This window comes from Amblyomma maculatum, chromosome 5, assembly GCF_055883805.1.
Source record: "Amblyomma maculatum isolate TAMU_Amacu chromosome 5, ASM5588380v1, whole genome shotgun sequence".
NCBI classification, from domain to species: Eukaryota; Metazoa; Arthropoda; class Arachnida; order Ixodida; family Ixodidae; genus Amblyomma; species Amblyomma maculatum.
In genome coordinates, this window is record NC_139348.1 from 125,852,566 (window position 1) to 125,865,689 (window position 13,124).

Below are 13,124 nucleotides of genomic sequence, written 5' to 3' on the forward strand. Positions count from 1 at the left end.
ACAACTACACAATAGCGCTCTTGTCAACACAAAGCCCAGCTACAAGGAATCCTTTTTCTAAGGCTAGTAGTGAGTCAGACAAGAACTATATACTGGTTCTTCCCTGAATCTGATATCCATGTTTTTTTTTTTTAAGAGTATTGCTTCTATAGGAAACAAAAACATGAAAGCGATGCTGTAGTACCACCTATTGATTATTCAAGCAAATGTGTATGGTCGCATGAATTCTTCTACAGGCCACAATTTCTTTCTCGCTTTTCTACAAAGTGCTTTGCAAAGCTAACTTTCGTTTCTAGCGACAATCACATAATGAATTTTGAAGACGCTTCTTGGTACAAGTGATATCAATCTGCGCTTGTTACTAGGCGGTATGGTGCCGCCATCTGGAGATGAACAAAAAAAGAGATAATTTATTTTCTCAGGCCACCTTGTTCGGCATGGTCAACATTTGGCCCGGCGCTGCCCAAGTTCTCTCTCACTAGTAACATGCCCGGCACCAATGAGTCCATAATGTCATGCCAGAATTGGCTAGTCCAATTAGTTTGCTTACTACAGCCAACTTCTCCGAGAGTAGCTACGGAGCGCGAAACCTCGTTCATGCTAGAAATGTGTTCTTCACATCTGCACATCTACACAAGGGAAGACTGACCGGCATCCTTTGCAGGGAACGAAGCGGAATTTAGGTTCCCTGCTCAGTTTCCCAGTTCGATGTACTTATATTATTCCAAATATTATGTTGCCTCATTTAGGGCCACGGGCCATCTCTGGATATAAAAATTTAGCACTGAGTAAATAACATAAAGTCGATTTGTTATAGTTTATGTCATCTAACTAATAACTTGGAGACAGGCACCTAACGAAAATTACCCAACCTCTCTGCATTTAATGCGTGCGTTAACTGGATACATATGGGTGATCTCATAACCAGTTTCTGTAGAACGCAATAACTTTCCCGCACAGAAAACAACTAGGCAGTGTTGCCTAAGAGCTATCTATTAATCTACCGTCGCATAATTATTATTAATTTACTTGCATTAACGAATATATAAAGCAAGGTTAAGTCTACATGAATTGTATGCACTAGACCACCAGACACAGTGAACACTCCACGTAAAATTAGAATGCCCGTCTAAAATTTAAAATAATCTCTCTCGCTCTTTATATATATAAGCACCAGGCGTCCCAGACAGATATAACCAAAATTTAGAAAAAGTCGATGGATGCCAGAGTAATATAATAACAGAATATAAGGTTCGCCTGGTTTAGTATACATTATATTTTTCATTCGACAAAAAAATTAAATTAGTAAAGACTAATTGGCAAATAGTTTCATTATTGCCTTTTAGGAACAAAGTTTCAACACAAAAGTTATACATTGTCTCGAAAAGGAACCAGCTATGAATGTGTGGCGGTCCCACCACGAAATGTATCTAATTAGTTTCTCAGGGCGTAGACATCTCTTGTCATCAGGACTATAATCGCACATTGTTAGTAATGGGGCCACGCAATTTCTACTGGTAAAAAGAGTCTAAACCTTGATAAGTTAAAAAAGGGTGTAAACCTTGATAAGATCGGCCACCAGGGAAGAGACAAACATGCTGTCCAAATCCAGGTCTTCGTTCTTTAGCACGTCCTGTAAGGCACAAGAGAAACCTTTAACAGAGAAACAGATGTCGGGCGCAGGTTATATCATTATATTTTTTCGAGTTCGGAGCAGAAAAAACACAAGAAAAACGTCCATAAGCAGCTTTAGCAAAGTAAGCCATACTGGCGTTTCGTATCCGTTACTTACACCCCCACTTCCTTTCAGTGAAAAAGTTGATACTTGCGAACGCTCCTGTAAGAAACATACTATTAGACCGCACAAACAAGTAGATACAAGAGCGAGTCTGTATATAAAATGTCCCCCAGAATATGAACGTACTGGAAACCGTCAATTTGAAAACACTGGCAGGATTGAGCTGAAAAATGAAACCCAAGAAAGGAGTGCTTCTACACTGTTATTCATGAAGAAGAGAAAAGCATATGCGTTTCCACCGCGAGTTCGCCCAAGTGCTATGTGATGTTAAATTTTTGTTCTTAAATTCAATGAAAATTATAAGTTAACTGCCTCACCAATACATGAGGAGGTCATGCATACAACTCGAACTGCTGGACTGCCATTCTATCGAGGTGCAACGACAAAATTGTTGTAGTACAGGTACAGCTATCCCCTGCTTTTATTTGCAAATAAATTGAACTTGCGTCTCTTTTTTAACTATTGAAAGTCTCTATAAAGTTACATAACGGACTGCAAATAGACCTAATTACATTGCGCGGCCAGTATTTAGAGTGGTAGAACATTTACCCGATCCTCAAACGAGTCAGGTTTGCTTTAGTCTTTACTAATGTGACTATTCATCCGTGTCGCCTCTGCAATAGGGAAACTTTCGAAACTGGCTCTCCAAGCTTCCATCTTCACTAATGTTGAAAAGAAATTTTTACCATCCTCCCAAGACGAGCGAACAGCTAGTAAGGAAAACTATACAGCATTTATGTAAATTTCATAGTTGAAAAATTCAACCAGATCCGGGTTTCAAAATTGGGACCACATCTGTCCGGGGCAGTCGCCCAACCTACCTAGGTAACGAGGGCGACCGACAAATGAATGTGCTTGAGTGGTTGGTAAAGAGAAATTAGTCTCGTGCTATCATTCGGCACAAGCTGAGGATTTTCCCCCGAATTTTGGACAAGTGCGATGTTTAGAGTCGTTTCAGGAGTTCTATCGCATTGGTGACTATTCCGCGCTGTCCATTGCGTTTTAGGTAATAACGTTCCACCTTTCCCTGGGCACAATTTGGAAGCAGACCCGGGTGTATTAAATAGCGATGCGAAATGCAGCAGAGCGAATAGAAAGTAGTGTTAATTTTCGGCAGATAATATTTTTATTAAAAGTAAGGCTAAATAAATTTAGCTTTTTTTCTGAAGAATAATTAAATGCATCTATCTTGAGACAATATTTCTGGAAATAATACCGTAGCTTCTTCATATCCATTCGAGGCCTAGGATTCGGCTTGGTGAGACATGACATTTAAAATACTGGCTCGTCCGTAACGGTTAGAATTTGCCGCACACTTGCTTCAAAGTTGTACTTTTTGATGACTGAAAAGCATTCTTGATTTATTTGCAGTCATTCTGATATACTGATGTAATAAATAAATAACGGTGCCTGAGGGTCACTATATGATCGTACGCATGTGTCTGCGTGCCTAGATATTTAACGGACTGGAGGTTCACAGCACGAACCACATTCAAATTAGTGTACGTATTAAGCATAGCTTGCTTCTTACACAAACAAAAGGGTTCTGCTTTTAGAAAACGTCTCCGGACGCCACCGAATAATGTTACAAGAATATACTATTTGATGCTCAGGCCCACGCACAATATTCGGCTTCAGAACGAGGCGCAGCACGTACTGGAAATTGTGCCCTTGCGTATTTTCTTTTGTGACTCTCCAATGATGGACCGTTTCATGAGTAAGAGAAGCTGCATTTTTCTCGTTGCGCGCTTGCTGGAAAACCACGAAAACTGTTTATGAAACTTATATTACAGCGACAACAATAAACCAAGTTTTGTTAAAATTCTTTTTTTACCCAGATAAAAACCTCATCACTGTAGCTAAACATTTCACACAAGGCACGCACAATGCCGCAAACAATGATCCTAAATCTCCGTTACCCAGCTCAATATATCCCTGCGTCAAATTATGCAGTAAGGAGGTTTTGAAGGGCGCGCTGTTTTTATTTTATTTTTACAACAGTTGCTTCATGGAACAGGAAAAGAATCAAGGGCACGCGCTGCGCTCTCGAGACAGTTGACGATGCTGACATTTGTTCCTTAAAATATTTAGGCGTATGCTTGTAATGTATATGCATGCATATGGATGCCATGTCTTCAATTCCACTAACAAGAGTTTTCGTAGTAGTTTACGGAGACCCTTTGACGGCAGAATCTGCTCCGTTTCCTTCTTTCTATTTTGGCGACAAGGAAGATTTATGTCTATCTGAAAAGGAGCGAAGCTTATGCAAAGCTATATTAATGTCATTGCTTTTTTTGCAAATATTTTGCGTATAGTTTATAACTGAGCAGCCTCGTAGATTAAACTGCTGGAACCCTAAAAGAAAATATTCTTTCAAAGCTTGTCGTGGGAAGATGGTTACTGTGAACACGAAGATGTAGTCCCACCTCGAGACTTCCTCTTGCACAGAAGAGGGTAAGGATACAGATGTTGGGTGGATCCACGCAGGCTCCGATGAACGGCGTGATGTTTTCGTGCCTCATTTCGCGAACCTGTGCCAAGTGAGAGCGGATAATATCATGCTGTTTTTTTTTTTTCTTCTTTTGACATCGTTACGTTACATACCTTCAAGATAGAACTTGCAAAACGAAAATACCTGTAACGTTAAGTTTAAATCAGAAGGAAAACTTGAAAATGAAAGTCCACACTTTACTGAAATCTAAAGTTTTGCCGCTAATGACAGAGCACTGAAGGAAGCAAGATGTCTCAAACAAAACAAAATCTTTTCTTGAAGTTTTGGCACTCTGCCTTTCGTAGCCCTCGTTCCTGCCATTTTTCCTGTGGAATAAGTACGCTGCAATATTGAACAAAATTTGCATTTAAACAGGTAATATACCATGTGAAGCCAAAATAACATTGTAGCCTGTTTAATGCCCTCCCGAGCAAGCCGCATCTTATGCCTGTGACTTTGCGTAGCAGACGAGTATGTCCCGGTACGCGAGACACAAGGGCACATTCCCTGGAATTATCAATGAAGCTAATCCGTCATGTATATCTCATGCGACGCTAGGAACCTACGTTTGTCTTGCTATATATCTAGGCGTTCCCCTTAACCGCTTCATTAGTCATCAAAAGATATATAAGTAAATGAGCCAATAGGTTACTTGTCCAAGGTAAACATAGGGGATATTTTTTTATTATTTTGTAATTGATATTTATCAGAATTAGTAGTGATGATTTTAGGGAGAAAGATACTAAATGCAAAACGGGAGGAAAAACAACGCGCTGTAGGTGCGAGTTGAACCCACGATATATAAGGATATATATGATATATATATCCTCATAATGTTTCTACTAAAAAAAAAAACTGTCCATTGTGGCACTCTGCTCAATATATTTCGATCTTAGCTACATTACCTTTTTTGCCATGGTCACAGTTTGCAGCAGGGCAAACTGATAAAGGAAGAAGTTGGGCGCCAATATTTGTGCCTTCGCGTTATTTCATGACCGCTACGCAGTGCGTTACTACTCCAGCGCGTCCCTTGTCTAGCGACAAAAAGGTGTCCCTGGCTCTCGAATCGAAATCAGCGTTTGTAAGCCTTAGTGCTATGTACAGACTCGATTGCTCAAGTTGACATCCTCTATAGAGCCGTCGTTTAAGTTACAGCGGCTGTTCTAAGATCACGTCACCTCTGATGGAACAGGTAATGGACTGTATTGTATGGGTGGTGACCTGGTAGCTAAGAAATTATTTCCAACGCTGTAGCTATGACCATGTGATTTTGCCGCCATCTTGAATCTGACCGCGACGGAGCAATTTAAAAGAAACCGGCAAATATAAGTAGTAAAAGCAAACTCTCGTAAAGGTATGAAAACAGCACCTTGACCTAGCTAGGTGTAGGTATCTACCAATCCATGGTGTCCTCCTTAACGTATAAGGTACCTTTCTTTCCTGAAAAGCTAACTTTGAAGAAGAATTATGAAAAAAAAAAAGCTTCGGACGAAAAAGGCGGTGATAGATGCTGTCGCTGTAGCACTCAAAGCTTTCGCTGTGTTACTAGGTTCAAGCCATGCTTCACCAATGCAACAAACAATAACACTTGCAAGATGAAACGAAGGGAACAAGGGTTCAAAGGGGTCCTAATTACGCTGGCCATTTTAACACCAGTCTTCTGGTCGAAACTTAGGCTAACGGACTGACGCTTTGCTTGGAGCTTTGTTCATTTTGCTCAGCATCCTCAATAATACCTTCTAGATGCATCATCCCCCCCCCCCCCCCCCCTACCCAGGCTAGTTCCTGCAAAAATAAAAAAAAAACGATTGGACAATCAAACAAGTAGTGTACTTGAAATTACATTCTTCTAGATAAGGCATCTCAAATTGGTTTCAACAGAAGGAAAAGTACCATCCTCTACTTGCAACAATGTGAACACTAAGTGTCCATAAGCTCGCACCTGTATGAGCTCCTTGCGGATGCTGCGCGTCAGGTCGACGCTCTTTTTATACACATGTTTGATGTGCACCACGTTGCCCTTGTAAAAGCCTATGCGGCCTCGGCGGGTGGCTGTAGGCGCCGAGTCGGCGTCCGGCGCAGCCTGCGTGTTGGCCGCCCAGCCCCAGTGAGCGGCACTCTGCAGTCGGCGGCGCAGCTTAAGCAGGTGCTGCTCGTCCGGGAAGGCGAAGCCCAGACGCGTGGTCTCCAAAAGGCCTCCCTGGTGCCCATCGTTGGAAAAGGTGGTGTTTTTGAACAAGGCAACACTCGTGGTTTGTTCCTCCATTTGTTTAGAATATTCATGAAGGAATTCGCACAGCATTAAAAGCGTTCGGAACGTGAGAATAAGGTAGTTAAATATTCGTAAACAGGGCAATGTAATAAAATGTAGTAGATTATCAGGTGAGCGGCTAAGACTGAAGGAAGTAGAGATAAATTGGGGACCGCTATTACTCCACAAGATAGGGTGAAGTGGGGCGATATATGTGATGTCATTGTTCCATAGTGGACGCAGATAGAGGAACAATTATGGTAACGATGCTGTTCAGAGGGTAGTGAGATGAATTAGTAACACGTTAAAAGGTGGCAATATGTCAACGACCCAGTAAAAATAATCAATGAGTACAGAACAAGAGTGAAGCAGTAAATATATAAATAGGTAGTAAAAACAATAATCAGATATAAACACAGTTAAAAAGAATATCGGCAGAAAATCACTGTGAGAGAATCAAGTTTTTGGTATAGGGTTTCAAAAAGCGTTCTAGGCCAAATCTTGATACGGATTCTGTGCTTCCCAATATTTCGTGTGAACTGGCAATAAAAAAAATACGTCCACTTCCTTCATATTTGAAATCCCTTTTTTTGTATTTTTCGCAGTTCAGTGCGTGTAATCACCACTAATGATGTCAAAACAAAGCTGAAAGGAAACTTCAGTTACCAATGGAAAACTTTCTCGTCATAAAAGAACGGAAAGACGGCAAGAAACTAAAATGCGCCAAATATTTTACCAGACGCTGCCCGAACGAAATCAAGCACGTCGTTCAAACTGCCAGACAAAAGGAGGTGTGTTCCATGATGACAGTAAGTTATTCAGTGGTCCGTAGTCAACATATGCATGGTGGCCCTTAAGAATTGTACACTTCTTTAGAGGGGAAGACTTCGGAATGATTCCTTCTTCCAAGGTTTCCAACGGAGATCTAATATTATAAATTTACTGATAACTGATCGCTATACCCAATCTTAACTCTGTCCCCGCCGGGGTGGCGCAGTGGTTACGGCGCTCGACTACTGTTCCCAAGGACGCGGGATCGAATCCCGGCCTCGGCGGCCGCTTTTCGATGGAGGCGAAAAGCAAGGTGCCCGTGTGCTGTGCGATGTCAGTGCACGTTAAAGAACCCCAGGTGGTCGAAATTTCCGGAGTCCTCCACTACGGCGTCTCTCATAGCCTAAGTCGCTTTGGGACGTTAAACCCCACAAACCAACCAACCAACCAACCAATCTTAGCTCTGAGTATGCGAGATATGTAGAAACAAAATGCGGGTTGTAAGTAGCCAAATTACAAGATATGTAAAAAGCAATTAACAGTAGATTCCTAATATCTCTTTTCCCCCATCTGCTGCGGTCATTGCGCCCGCCATTGTAGCGTATATTATGACCTCATGCTGGCCTAACAAAAACTGCACTCTCTGAGTATTTGGGGTGGGTCATTTTCTCTGCGCTGTTGTTACACCGTGAATGCTTCAATTCATTTATAAAAAGTTCAATATTTTCACATGATGCATATCCTTGAATCAGCTTCTTGATTTGTTCCGCCCATTTTTGGGGTAGCTGTGTGGGGAAATTTTTAGTTACAGCCATAACGTTTTGCTTACGCAGTGTATTCTAGGAGGAGAAGCTAATGTGATAAAGACGCTTTGCACTTAATCTGTTACAACAGAGCTAGGGTCGACTCACAATCCACTGGCTGCTTGCATCTGCCATTCCCTTACGATTTATCATCATCATCCTCATCACCTGGACTATACCCACTGCAAGGCTAAGGCCTCTCTTACTGCTCCAATTAACCCGGTCCTGTGCTAGCTGCATCCATTTTACCCCTGCAAACTTTTTAACCTCATCCACCCACAAGAGAGGATAAGTGATGGTCGCTTAGGGTAACGAACTGAATTCCAAGGGAAGGAAAGCGTAGCAGGGGGCGGCAGAAAGTTAGGTTGGCGGATGAGATAAAGAAGTTCGCAGGGGTCAAGTGGATGCAGCTGGCACAGAACCGGGTTGAGTGGAGAATTATGGGAGAGGCTTTCGCCCTGCAGTGGGTATAGTCAGGCTGATGATGATGATGATGATGATGATGATGATGATGATGATGATGATGATGATGATGATGATGATGATGATCCACCTAACTTTCTACCACCCCTAAGCTTCTTTTTTTTCCTTGAAATTCCCTACTATTGCGCTTTTGAAAACTTCCGTGCCAAGCTTTCACTACTCACGTTGCCGTTCTGCAGGCTGAGCTCGGAGTTCGTGCGCAGAACCATGACCTCTTCCATGTCGACCTTCCACAAGAGCCGTGCCAGCTTGTACTCGTAGTGGTAGTGCCTGCAGAAACCTGTTTTCTTAAAAGCCGTAGCCACGGCAGGAACTTATAACAAAGGTTTAATGTTTATTGGTGACGCCTGCATTACTCCGTATGTATATAGCAGGGGCCTTCGTACGTTAAGTTTCACGTGACAATTTACTTCTATGCATTGCAAAAGTCGTCGTTTGATGGCACATACGCACCGCGAGAAGATAAACAATTGTAATCTCGGACAGATTTAAGAAAACAATAAAGAAAGACTTCCCCCTGCAAGTCAATTCTAAGACCGTCAGCTAATGAAGGTTGAAAACTAAACGGGCATTCCGTTATGTCTCACTTTTCGCCGTCACGTAGCAAAAATTTGCAGACAGCCCTTGAACTTTTCATTTAGCGGAGGATTTTCTTCTCGCACAAGTTCTTATCATGGCCATTATACGTATAATTGCTTACCGACAGACACGTACTTGCATTTTTTTTAAGCTATGTTTGCAAGTATCGCATATTTATGAAGTTAGAACTAAATTGTCTCGTAAATCATTTATGTTTTCTTTTTGCCACCTCCCTCAAAATCGCTTAGTAGACAATAAGAAAATAAAGTTTCCGGAGAGTAGACTTTAGTAGTTGCGATGAATGCTGCGCACATTATCTATCACCAACAACCACCATGTACGTTTTCATTAAGTGCTCGATTGAGCCAAGCGTTACACCGGGGTTCGAAAGCCACATGCAGTAGTTAACGGCGTTCTTGAAAAACCATTCGTATAGATTCTCATAATGGATAAGCTGTTATTAGTAAGATAAATTCCAGTCATGCCAGAGCATTGATGATTTACATTAACACGCTGCATTAGATCTAGAAGACGCATGGTACTTCAACTGAAGCTGCTGTAACAATGTAGACGGTAAATCGTAAACATCAAAACATTTCTAACTCAACGTACCTGAAAGCAAACACACCAAGCACCAGCACTACGCAGGCGCATGTGATGCAGATCACTAGCACTCGCCAGTCTGAAACAAAATAAAAAGAAGAAAGTGAAGTAAACAACGTTGCGCGCGCTGTTCATATCAAGAAATAACAGTAGGACATATGAAACACATCGTCAACACCATTATCGAAAAAAACAAAAACAAATTATTACCAGAATTTCTTAGAGAGCAATAAATAGGGGCTGTTTTGCAAACTAACAAAATTCAGCGATTTAATAGTTGCTCAAGGAAAAGCAGGGATGTTATCAAAGGATACGTATATATTAGAGAGATTTAGCATACCGTGATCCGCAATCCGCCTCCGTGACCCTCTACCAATCGTGGGCGGGGCGCACAAGCTGATTGGTTCCGACTCGGCAAGTCTATGTGCCGACATCCAGTATGCGGCGCCATCTATCAGCGTCAAAGTGATCTGGGCATGCGCATTGGAACGCGCGGTGGCGGATCACGGTAGCGGATCGCGGATCACGGTGTGCTAAATCTCTCTACTATGTCTCTCATGACGAAAATGAATCCACACTTATCCCGCTTGAAACCCCTCTCCCTACCTCCGTCTAATTTAAGGAGCGCATTTAAGAATTAAGCATAGCAAATAAGCGCCCTTTCCTCCACCCAGCAAGCGAGAGGATTTTGCGACAAAACCGTGAAAAACCCACTTTTTTCGACAAATACATCTCCAAAAATCCATACCGTAAATAAGGCCCAGTCCTAAGAGCGCTCGCTTCGAGCGACATGCATCAACGAGTTCCGATTGTTTTGCCTCCATTCCAGGAGCTCGATATTCAACGATTTAGAAATGAACTACCGACGCAGATGCCTTCTAGTAACTGTTCGCTAATCAGTAATTTAGTGACTAGCATTCTAGAAAGTGTCTGGTGTCAATGATGGCTGAGATTTTTTTAATGCAATCAAATGAATAATCACTCTGATTCATAGGAGCAACGCAAGTATATTGTTATGTGGTGTACCATGCTGGCATTCAGCAAGTGAAGAAAGAAGTGTCTAGGTGTGTGGACGAAGACGACGCTCAGTGTTGAGTTGTGCGGCTAAGCGGTGCCCAGCGATTTCACAGCCATCTTACTTTGTGCAACCTTCCACGACCCACACGAGTACGCAGTTAGGGCTGATTTACCGAAAAAATGTTGATTGCTGAAATGCTTGCAATGCCCGCCGGAGCGGCGCAGTGGTTACGGCGCTCGACTACCGTTCTCAAGGATACGGGATCGAATTCCAGCTTCGGCGACTGCTTTTCGGTGGAGGCGAAAAGCAAGGCGCCCGTGTACTGTGCTATGTTAGTGCACGTTAAAGAACCCCAGGTGGTCGAAATTTCCGGAGTCCTCCACCACGGCGTCTCTCCTAGCCTGAGTAGCTTTGGGACGTTCAACTCCACAAACCAAATCGAACCAAATGCCTGCAACCATAAAACAACACCAAAACACCAGCGTGAGGGTACGAGCTCTGCGTGCAACGTGCGGCAGCATAAACTTGAGCGAACCTTGCTTCGATGAACATTTGTCGTTTTTGAACCCGCACTTGGGCTCTCCGACGGGTGGTGCACCACGCAGCCAGGCGATAGGCTTCTCTGGTCGGAACACCTGCGCATTTTGAAGGAATGTTCAAGGGCAGGTTTTGGAAGAACTCGGTTAAGTAGAACATTTCATAGTGTGCCACACTGATTAAATCCAGCCTGAACCTTGATCACTCATTTCTTTGTACTTTCGCGTAATGTTACGACGCGTACAGGACTCCTAGGAATCTAGAGAAAAGTACGGAATTCACTGGCTATAAGTTAGCAACATGGAGTATTGAAATTTTAGTCATTTTGGCAGCAGTAAAAAAAAAAAAAGCGTTTTCAGGGAAACATAAACATGAAAAGCTGAAATCAGGGTTGTGCTCATAAAACTATTTAGCTAGCGAACCTTGATAATTTTCTTAGAGATAAAAAGTGCCCTCAAGCTTTCTGAAGAGATGTTTTGTAATTATAAGAGATCTGTAGACTTTCTGGAAACTTATTTAAACGGGAAACGTTCCGCGGACTTCAGGAGATTTCCTTAAATGGGTAGGCGGACGCTGTGCGACTCTAATATCTGCACTTATTACGTTTTTCTGTTGAAGAGCTGGCAAGCTTGGATAGTGCTAGCTCAAATCTATCTTTTTTTTTTTTTTGCATGTTACCCTGCTCTATACGCAGCGTACAGCGAAATATACTCCGTTAATGTCCGCAAATATAATTGTGCCATCCCAATACGTAGGATGGGAAATTCCCATCATCGAATTTCTACTGGTTTTAGGTGTCCGTGTTGCCTTTTATAATGCAGAAATTAGCGATAGTACTGAAGGCCTATAAGCGGAAGGAATATTATAGTCGAACTTTTATTGACGCCAAAGCTCTCAGGTCATGTCAAGAACTTTATGTTTATCTTCGAGAAAGTTAAAGAACCCAGGTGAACGACTTTTCCGGAGCACTCTACTACAGCCTCTCTCATAGTCTGAGTCGCTTTGGGACATTAAAATACAAAAACCAACCAACCAGAATTTTGTATATTTATTTACGGAAGCGAGCATCTTGTACAATGCATCGATAATCAATATAGCAAGGCTTCTATTTTAGGGCTACATGATTTCTTGCAAATAATGTGAAAATGGGCGCTTTACGCCAAATTTCACAATTTTTTCATGTATTGCAAGGAGTCCACGGCGGGTTGGCACAACTAAAGAAACAATGCTTTTAAATAACAATAAAGTACAGTATTGGCAGCATGGTATGCAACAATGCGAGAATTCTTTTTTTTTCCTTGCTTTTGGAATAGCGAAACATGCCCGCGTCAAAATGACATCTTGGCGTCATATTAAGGTTTAGCACGCAGTCTTCCTGCCCAAGTAACAATAAAATTATTTCAATAAGGCATTTCTTGATTTTACCCATGGCATACTCAGCATAATATTTTATTGGCTGGTTTACATCGCAAACAGACGCAAGAAAGTAAGTTTTCTTGGCCCGATTATTTGTGCTGCAATCTGCCATTAGATAAGTAAAAAATAACAGCAAGCCCGAAGTTTACGATAGGCCCGAAGTTTAGACACCTTGAGGCAATGAAGCTGCAAGGCGGGAGTATGAGAAGGAACTTACCGGAAGATAAATCCAGCCTGATGCTTAACTGTTACCTTTTATAAAAACAATAATTGTCTCATCGATATTGTACAGTGTTGCAAAAACTTGCGTGGACATGATCTGGTTAGCAACTGTTTTGAAAGGTGAACGTAACTGCGGGCTAAGAAAGTTAGCG

The 13,124-nt window shown here is 42.1% G+C and overlaps 1 protein-coding gene across 1 annotated transcript in view; it reads right to left on the reverse strand.

Annotated features, from left to right (window-relative positions):
• Nucleotides 1–13,124, reverse strand: part of LOC146189453 (guanylate cyclase 32E-like) — a 102,652-nt gene that overhangs the window by 16,067 nt on the left and 73,461 nt on the right. Inside the window, exons 9-14 of the mRNA XM_084605275.1 lie at nucleotides 11,333–11,432; nucleotides 9,789–9,858; nucleotides 8,762–8,867; nucleotides 6,232–6,489; nucleotides 4,225–4,329; nucleotides 1,562–1,633 (exon numbers count right to left, since the gene is read on the reverse strand). Coding sequence (XP_084461401.1) covers nucleotides 1,562–1,633; nucleotides 4,225–4,329; nucleotides 6,232–6,489; nucleotides 8,762–8,867; nucleotides 9,789–9,858; nucleotides 11,333–11,432 — 711 coding nt within the window. The remainder of the gene's footprint in view (nucleotides 1–1,561; nucleotides 1,634–4,224; nucleotides 4,330–6,231; nucleotides 6,490–8,761; nucleotides 8,868–9,788; nucleotides 9,859–11,332; nucleotides 11,433–13,124) is intronic.